Source organism: Hyalella azteca, unplaced genomic scaffold, assembly GCF_000764305.2.
Source record: "Hyalella azteca isolate HAZT.00-mixed unplaced genomic scaffold, Hazt_2.0.2 contig15439, whole genome shotgun sequence".
NCBI classification, from domain to species: domain Eukaryota; kingdom Metazoa; phylum Arthropoda; class Malacostraca; order Amphipoda; family Hyalellidae; genus Hyalella; species Hyalella azteca.
In genome coordinates, this window is record NW_025945293.1 from 25,266 (window position 1) to 35,417 (window position 10,152).

At 38.9% G+C, this 10,152-nt stretch overlaps 1 protein-coding gene across 1 annotated transcript; it reads left to right on the top strand.

Moving 5' to 3' along the window:
- Positions 1-6,184: 6,184 nt before the first annotated feature.
- Positions 6,185-6,859, top strand: LOC108669379 (protein TsetseEP-like). Its single transcript, XM_018156695.1, has 2 exons — positions 6,185-6,223; positions 6,479-6,859. The coding sequence occupies exons 1-2, from the start codon at positions 6,185-6,187 to the stop codon at positions 6,857-6,859; spliced, it is 420 nt and encodes a 139-aa protein (XP_018012184.1).
- Positions 6,860-10,152: the final 3,293 nt, after the last annotated feature.

The window sequence follows — 10,152 nt, forward strand, 5'->3', positions numbered from 1 at the left end:
TCCCGCCTCCGCAATATTGCGGTCACCAGAGACCTAAGTTATTGGCTGCATAGTGAGGCGCCTCTCAATACTTTCTTTTGGCCTGCGTTGTGAGGCGCCTCTCAGTACTTTCTTATGACCTGTGTTTTGAGGCGCCTCTCAATACTTTCTTGTGACCTGTGTTTTGAGGCGCCTCTCAATACTTTCTTCTGGCCTGCGTTGTGAGGCGCCTCTCAATACTTTAACACACATACGATGTGTATATACAGTATACACACATACGATGTGTATATACAGTATACACACATACGATGTGTGTATACTGTACATGTGTGTGTATACAGGACAAGATGATCGCTCGTCAACCACCACGCTGGCTCTGGCGGGGATCAGGACGAGCATGCAGCGTCCGCGATATTGAATGAAATGTTGGCGGCAGAATTCCCCTTGAGGTGAGGCATGACATGAGGAGAGGCATGACGTGAAAAGAGGTATGGCTTAGGGAGAGGTATGATTTGAGGAGAGGCAGGATTTGAGGAGAGGCATGACTTAATAAGAAGCATGACTTTGGAAGAGACACGGCTTTCAAGGAGGCATGACTTTGGAAGAAACATGCCGGCTGCTGAGGCCAGGAAATGGACCCGACATGGCAGCCCATGACAGAACGGAAGACCATGTGAAGCTCGACCGTGCCATATAACGCACGCCTCAGTCTTTGTACGCTAGAAGGACCCGTTTTTAGGACAACGTCATTGGAACAACGTTTAATAAGCGTTATTAAAGCGTCTGTCGCCCCACTGTTTGGGGGCTTACGAGTCATTTGATGTTTTTGGTTGAGGCTGGAAGACTTATGGGTTGTTTCTGTTTCTGAAAGAGGTTGAGGGACTAACGTTTTATAAATTAATCTAGGTCAAATCATCATTACTAAAGAAAACTTGTAGACCTGGCCCCAACAGCACTTGTCGGATAACAATTTCTTGAAAATTATCTAAAAACGTGAATATTGGGGCCTAAGATGTAATGTATCATGAACAATTATAATTCAGGTATCACTGGTAAATATGAAACTTTATCAAGACTATTTATCATTTTTCTTTATTGAAACTATTTATTTATTTGTATTTATTAAGACTATTTATTTATTTCTTTTTATTTATTTTATTTATTACTTTTTTATTTATTAGGACTATTTATTTTTATATTCAGAAAAAAATGTTGTAAAAACATTTATGGCTAACGGAACTAAAATTTCGTTAGGATTAGATTAAAATTTAGCATTGTAATCTGGGGTTGATCGCCCGGCTCTTTTTTGTAACAAAAAATCTTCACACTTTGAACCACCTAAAGCGTAGCAGGTCAAAAAATCGTTACAAAATGCGCTCGCTTATAATCGAAAGTATTATTATTTTAGATATTCGCCTTCACTTAGCCATAAAATTAAATTGGATTCGGTAGGGGAATTGGGAATAATGAAGTTCGAAATAATCGTTTTATCGATGAATAAAAAATTATTGGTGTTAGGGGAAAACGAAAGTATAGTTTCGGCAAACTATAGACGGTTCAATATTAGCCCTGTAGTGAAATAAATAACAGAGATTTTCGAAGACCAGTAGAGGCGTGGTAAAAATATGACGAATTATCTGATTAGAATTTTTACCGTAACGATATTAAATGTATTTAGAATAGAATGGAATAGAAGTGTCGGCACTGAAAAAATAAGCATAGTCGGCATTTAACTCAGCTCCATCATTTTCTTCATAAAAGTTGTGACAAACTCATTGAATAAATTCTTATAAGTGTCATTGAATAAGAAATTATAGGTGTCATAGAAGCGATAAGTCTTATTACGATAATAAGCGTCTTACCTCGACAAGATCATCATAGAGATAACGTTGCCCACGAGTCCCATGATCCCGACGAAGTTCAGCAGTATTCCGTACACGAAGAAATGGAACAAGTCTTGGTGAATCTCGTTCAGTTCCCGGATTTTACAGTCTGGGTCAGCGAAAACCTCTGATTGGTTGACACTGTTATTGGTGGTTAGTGATGTCACCATCGTGCTGCTGGCAACGATGATGGACGAGACTGTGATGGTGACATCACCAGACTCTGTCACCATCACTGAGGAGGGCAATAGTGAGCTGTTGGTGAGCACTGCGTCCATTGCGCGGTCACGTCACTCTGCAACGAATAACGAGTTATTAGGGACTAAAACTGCATTAATAGAGCATGTGCAACAAGTATGGGTGTAATAATAATATTGCAAACGCACTTTTGAAAGCTCATGTTCGTAGCAATTTACTGAGAAATATCTTTGCAGAAGTAAGCAAAAGTGCGGCGAATTGTAATCAAATGCTATATTCCCATTTTCAACTGGTCAGACTGCATGGTGAAATAAATAAACAAATTTATTCTCTAAAATATTTACAAATTACTTGTAATTGTATCTCTTTTTGTGCTGTATATTTCATGTTTTGACATTTATTTCTAGAATCAGTTAGCGATGTGTTAATTAAAGGGGTAAAAATTGCAAACAATTCGCGTCGTGCAACGTGTAAGTCCAGCACTTAACGTGAAATGAATGCGATAAGTCCAATAGAGCTACATTTGACGTCTTCAAATTGTTCGAGTGATACCCATTATCTGGACTTTTGATTTAGCGCGTCTGAACTGATGATATCTCAAATTGGCTAATTATCTACTTCATAACAGCAAACGAGTAAATTAGTATGTGAATTAATTTGACAAATGACAGGTTATGATGCAGACTTAACGATTATTTATTACATCGCAAGCATGTTTCATCTGATGTTATTTTTCATGTTCACTGGTACCGATAAGAAACGTTCGCTTAATTTGATTAAGGCGCTATAGTGCCCGGGGTCATTCGGGCGTCTCATTCAAGTCATTATAATTACATTCTAAGATTATATCATCAGTAATTAAGGCGTAATATACACTAGACGCGTAAGCGATTTATGGAAAAGTACTAGCCAAGAGTCAGTGTCTGGACAACAACACGTGACACATCACACGATCAAGACCTGAGTAGTGGGCGGAAGTAAAAGACTATAAAAGGGCTGGGTATCTGGGAATGGACTCGAACGCCGCCATTTAACATTTGCTAGAGCTACTCCGACCTAACGGTCATATGTCATTTACATATTCTGTATCTTTAGTAACTGCATCTATCCTTTTCAAAATAAGTTATTAAAAAGAAGTGCCTTACATATCCCTCACGCACTTGGTAAATGAATCCCTGCTTTTAGGTAGAACACTACCTAATATTGCCGTCGCAACACTAGTTACGGCAATAACACTAGCTACTGCGGCAATATTGCCGTACTATTGCCGCCTGACTCTGGTACCTCCACTGGTGCGTCACCGTATCGTATTATAATGTGGCGCTAATAACTCTACTGGTGCATCACCGTATCATATCAGAATGTGGCACTATTAACTCTACTGGTGCGTCACCGTATTATTTCATAATATGGCGCCAATACCTCAACTGGTGCGTCGTCGTATCATGTCATAACGTAATACTAGTACCTCCACTAGTGCGTCGTCGTATCATGTCATAACGTAATACTAGTACCTCCACTGGTGCGTCGTCGTATCATGTCATAACGTAATACAAGTACCTCCACTGGTGCGTCACCGTATCATATCATAATGTGGCACTAATACCTCTCTGATGCAGCACAGAATCTTAAGCAGGAATATTCTTCAATAATAATTAACAGGCGCTGAGCGCTCCGGGTTTCCTACTTGGCTTTTTATTTCTCAAAGAAAAGAATATGCACTGGCTTTATACAACAACTACTTACAAGACTTTCTTCGGCACTAAATTTTGAGATAACCTATAACTTGATGAGGTCACGGAAGATTCAAGTGTGCGTTCAAATATTACGTTGCAGGTTGTAAATGAACGTCTAATGAAAGTTATTTTTTGGTTCAGTAGGCTTCTGTGCTTCTGCTCGTGGTATTTTCGTGGTCAAGGCGCAAATATTTACATTGAATTGGTAAAGTAAACACCCGAATGAGCCTCCTAAAGTATACTCAACCAGGTGCTGACTTGACCTTTTCTGTTTCTGAGAAGACAGTCTTTCTAAATTTTACCAGTATTCTTTTTTAATACTCTCTTTCTCTTAATACTAATAATTTAAACTATTATTCAATGAAAATCAAAGTGTATTATTTTTTGTGTGTCAACGAAGCTTGGACACAATGCGTTGAACAAAAGAAATACGTTCCTTAATTGGACGTGGAAACATGAGTCTTTTTCAAGCGCAATCTGTTCCTCTGTTCTGCTGATCTATTAGCTATCAAGTATTCTTCGAGAAATATTTAATATTCGCCAACTAGTGGAGCTTTTAACTTCAACACTAGCAGAGACCAAACGTAACACCGAAACGCTTTTCTAACGGGCTAAACTGGGTCGGGATGACTCACAAGAGTGCAAAAGTGAATCGCTGTTCCAAAAATTCTTAACTTTTTCCCTCGAGTGTATTAATATGGATTCATGAAACTTTATAAAATTTCCCTGGCTTCCCTTTAGTATTGAAATTAATCTGTTACCTTTGCTCTCAATTGCACCAAAAATAAATTACAAAAATTGTACTTGGAGTGCGAATGATATTTTTGGTCAAATCTCAATTCAAAATATTCCGTTTGGTTTATTCGTCCGGCGATGAAATTTTGGGTTCCTTGCCTGAGATCAAATGAAATCTGTATTCAGGTAAACTTTATTTTATCTCTATGCTTCTTTTCTGCCAATACGGTTTATATTCCATAAATTATCGGCTGCGTAAATGCGGATGAAATCTTTCATACTTTCTTTTTTGGTTCCACTGCTGAGTTCAATTGATTTTTATGTTGTTGCTGGTCCGGATTTCGCCGCAAGTGTAATATTAGGATGAAGATGTGTTATTATGACGATGATGTAATATAATGATGAAGATGTGTTATTATAATGTAGATGTGTTATTATAACGATGATGTAATATAATGATGACGATGATGTAATATAATGATGAAGATGTGTTATTATAATGTAGATGTGTTATTATAGCGATGATGTAATATAATGATGAAGATGTGTTATTATGACGATGATGTGTTATTATGATGAAGATGTAATATTATGATGGAGATGTGTTATTACTATGGGAGTGTGTTATTATGATGATGATGATGTGTTTTTTATGTTGAAAATGTGTTTTATGATGAACATGTGTTATTATGATGAAAATGTGTATTATTAAGATGAAGATGTGTTTTAATGATGAGATTGTGTTATTATGATGATGATGTGTTTTTATGATGAGATTGTGTTATTATGATGATGATGTGTTTTTATGATGAAAATGTGTTTTAATGAAGAAGATGTGTTATTATGACTAAGATGTGTTTTTATGATGAAGATGTGTTATTATGATGAAGATGTGTTATTATGGTGAAGATACGTTACTATAATTGAAATGTGTTATCATGATGAGAGTGTGTTATTATGATGATGATGTGTTATTATGATGGAGATGTGTGTCTATGATGAAAGTGTGTTATTATGATGAGAGTGCGTTATTCTGATGTAGACATGTTATAATGATAAAGATATATTATTATGATAAAGATATATTATTGCGATGAAGATGTGCTATTATGACACAGATATGTTACAATGATTAAAAGTATGTTATTATGGTGGAGATGCGTTATTATGAAGAGAATGTGCTATTATTATGAAAATGTGTTATTATGATGAAGATGTGTTACGTTGATGAAATTGTTTTTTATAGTGAAAGTGTATTTTTGTGATGAAAGTGTGTTGTTCTGATGAAAGTGTGTCACTATGATGAAGATGTGTTATTATGACGAAGATGTGTCATTATGATGAAGATGTTTTATTATGACGAAGATGTGTTATTATGACGAAGATATGTTATTATTACGAAGGTGTGTTATTATGATGAAGATGTGTTATTATGATGAAGATGTGTTATAATGATGAAGATGTGTCATTATGACGAAAGTGTGTTATTATGATGAAGATGTGTTATTATGATGAAGATGTGTTATTATGACGAAGGTGTGTTATTATGACGAAGATGTGTTATTATGACGAAGATGTGTTATTATGACGAAGACGTGTTATTATGACGAAGGTGTGTTATTATGACGAAGATGTGTCATTATGATGAAGATGTGTTATTATGACGAAGNGGGTCAAGTGAAGATCTGGGTGAGGGTCAAGTGAAGATCTGGGTGAGGGTCAGGTGAAGATCTGGGTGAGGGTCAAGTGAAGATCTGGGTGAGGGTCAGGTGAAGATCTGGGTGAGGGTCAGGTGAAGATCTGGATGAGGGTCAAGTGAAGATCTGGGTGAGGGTCAGGTGAAGATCTGGGTGAGGGTCAAGTTGAGGACCTGAGTAAGCGGGTTGAAGGTCGGCCTCAACTCGACCTTCGCCCAACCCTCAACCCGCGTACCCTGGTCCTTAGACTGACCCTCACCCAGATCTTCACCCCGACCCTTACTCCGACCCTTACCCCGACCCTAAAGGCGACCCTCACCTAGATATTCACACCGACCCTTACCCTGATTCTTACTCCAACCCTGACCTCGACCCTTATCCCGACCATAATGGCAACTCTCACCTAGATATTCACACCGACCCTTACTCTGATCCTTACTCCAACCCTTACTCCGACCCTTACCCCGACCCTAAAGGCGACCCTCACCTAGATATTCACACCGATCCTTACCCCGACCCTTACCTAGACCCTTACTCATACCCTGACCTCGACCTTTACCCCAACCCTGAACCCGACCCTCATGCAGAAATTAGCCCCAATTCCTGGCTGTGTGCGGGACTGATTTAATTTAGGGTCTGGGCGCATGGGGCCATCGGGCGACCTGTAGCCAATGATGCGATGAATCGAACACGAGCCTCCCCACGGACTGGGGATGATGATCCCCATTCAAGGCAAAGATATCCTCATACACTGGGGAGGTTTGCTCCCCATTCTGAAGCAGAATTTCCCCACACGGGACATTATGTACCACACACCCAAACACATGGGCATGTGCCTCCCCACACTGTGCATGTGCCTCCCCACACGGGGCATGTGCCTCCCCACACAGGGCATGTGCCTCCCCACACGGGGCATGTGCCTCCCCACACAAGGCATGTGCCTCCCCACACGGGGCATGTATACCTCGTACACACAGACGATGTGTATATGCAGTATACACACAGACGATGTGTATATACAGTATACACGCAGACGATGTGTATATACAGTATACACACATACTATGTGTATATACAGTATACACACATACGATGTGTATATACAGTATACACACATACGATGTGTATATACAGTATACACACATACGATGTGTATATACAGTATACACACATACGATGTGTATATACAGTATACACACATACGATGTGTATATACAGTATACACACATACGATGTGTATATACAGTATACACACATACGATGTGTATATACAGTATACACACATACGATGTGTATATACAGTATACACACATACGATGTGTATATACAGTATACACACATACGATGTGTATATACAGTATACACACATACGATGTGTATATACAGTATACACACATACGATGTGTATATACAGTATACACACATACGATGTGTATATACAGTATACACACATACGATGTGTATATACAGTATACACACATACGATGTGTATATACAGTATACACACATACGATGTGTATATACAGTATACACACATACGATGTGTATATACAGTATACACACATACGATGTGTATATACAGTATACACACATACGATNCCTCTCAATACTTTCTTCTGACCTGCGTTGTGAGGCACCTCTCAATACTTTCTTCTGACCTGCGTTGTGAGGCGCCTCTCAATACTTTCCTCTGACCTGCGTTTTGAGGCACCTCTCAATACTTTCTTCTGACCTGGGTTTTGAGGCGCCTCTCCAAAATTATTTTTGGTCTGCGTTTTGAGGCGATCCTTTTTTTCCATTGGCCTGATTTCGATGGCAAGCTTGCGAGGCATCGCGAAATATCGAGTCAATTTATGACTCTTGAAGATCATGTGTTAACCGAGGGCTTCGTCCTTATAATGAAAGAGTTTGTAATAAAAGAAAAGTGTAAAAGAAAGGAAGAGTTTGTAAAAAAGTTCGTAATAAAAGAGCACCGATTAAGTAAATATAAATGAGTAGAGTGTGGATCAAACGAGTCGTTCTTTGTTTTATTGGATGATTAACGAGGAGACAGCCTCGTATTGCTAAAATTATGGAACTGCTTGGATATTGCGTTTCATTTTGCGTCAGAGCTTTGAAAAAAGTGTCTCTCCTTAAAAAATTTGTTCCTAATAGAATTTCCAGTAATCCTTTTCTTCGGAAATCTTCTTCATATTCCTTTCATATTTATATTCTCCTTTCAAGGAATTTCTCTGCAGAAATAACTTTTAAGTATTTCTCTTCTCCGCCTGAAGACAAATGCCGCAAATTTAAAAAAGAAAAACGATCTGTGCAATTGGAATATTGTTGATTATTAATGAAATCGGAATTTTGAAGCCTAGCACTCATCAATGTTGGGTAAAATCGCTACCTGTTATATCGCATTCAGCTTGTTAACAATACATTTCCTGCGGTAATTATGATCATCAAGCTCTGCGTATATTATTCCCTTTCTTTCATTTCTTTTCATCAAGATCAGAGATAATAAATTTTCCCAGTGCTGATATTGACCATGCATCAAACTCTGATTTTATCGTTCCTCTTACATATATATACTTTTTCATCAACATCAGTCCTAGCGAATTTCCTCGACTATCAAGATATGTGTCAATCGTTTACTTCTATCTATACCTCTCACAAAGTTCAGAACAAGCGACTTTTTATGTTTTCTATAGCCCATTTTGTAAGACAAGTATTTTTATCGCAAAAATTCACGTCCTTGCCCGTACGAGGATAACACGTGTCGAACCAATGATATTCTTGAGCTGAAGATGATTAGGAAACTTGGAGAGCTTTGAATCTTGCCAATAGCGCCTAATCAGAGTCACTTTTGTCAACTTCAGAGAGAGCACAAAAATTTTTTAGAAGTCCTCTACACTGAGCTAAAAAAGTTTAGGGCACACAGTCTAAAGTTAATGTATTCAGTTTGAATGTATCTCTCATTTATTACTTAACAACAAATATAAGATTCAAGACTTTACGCGGAAAACCGAAGGTATATAATTAATCATGTGATGAGCCATTAGACGCCTGCGAGTCAGTCTGCCGGACGATTTTAAAGGAAACCGCTTTCATCACGTGAAGTAACTGCTCTTTTAATGACGCAGAGGTGAGTTGATAGCCTATTTCGAGGGGAAGATAGAAGTTAGAAATAGATCGTTAATTGGCACGAGCCGCGCGTTACAAAAGTTCAGTAATTACATCCGCAAAAAGCAGTCAGTGGCAAAATAAAGAAAATATAAAAACAAGTTACACTTTGAGAGTCAAAGCGTGATTAATTGAGCCGAGTTCCGAGCTTTCTTCGAAGGCAAAATGTCAGGAGCAGGAGATGCATCTACGTTGAAATATGACCGTAAGAAGAAAAAGTTTGCCTGTGCACAGAACGACATGAGAATTATCGCGAAAATAGTTATCGTGGAATAAGATACTACGTGTTTGTCAAACTGATATATCAGTGTGAATGGCAGGCTCAAGACATTCATAGAAGCTTTGACATAATTTAAACGAAGGTTTGAAAAATTATGCACAGGCCTAGCCGGGAGTTGCGGTGCAGACTTTAGCAGGCCGTTATTTGATAATTAATCGTGACCGAGAGTTTTGAGTTGAACCATATTGCTGACCATGTGTTAGAGTTCGACCATAGTTGTGACAAAGTGCTTTAGTTGAACCGTATACGCGCATGTAGCGAGCAGCACTAAGCAGCTCGCATGCAGCGAGCAGCACTAAGCAGCTCGCATGCAGCGAGCAGCACTAAGTAGCGCGCATGCAGCGAGCAGCACTAAGCAGCGCGCATGCAGCGAACAGCACTAAGCAGCGCGCATGCAGCGAGCAGGTAGCGCGCATGCAGCGAGCAGCACTAAGCAGCGCGCATGCAGCGAGCAGCACTAAGCAGCGCTGAAAGAG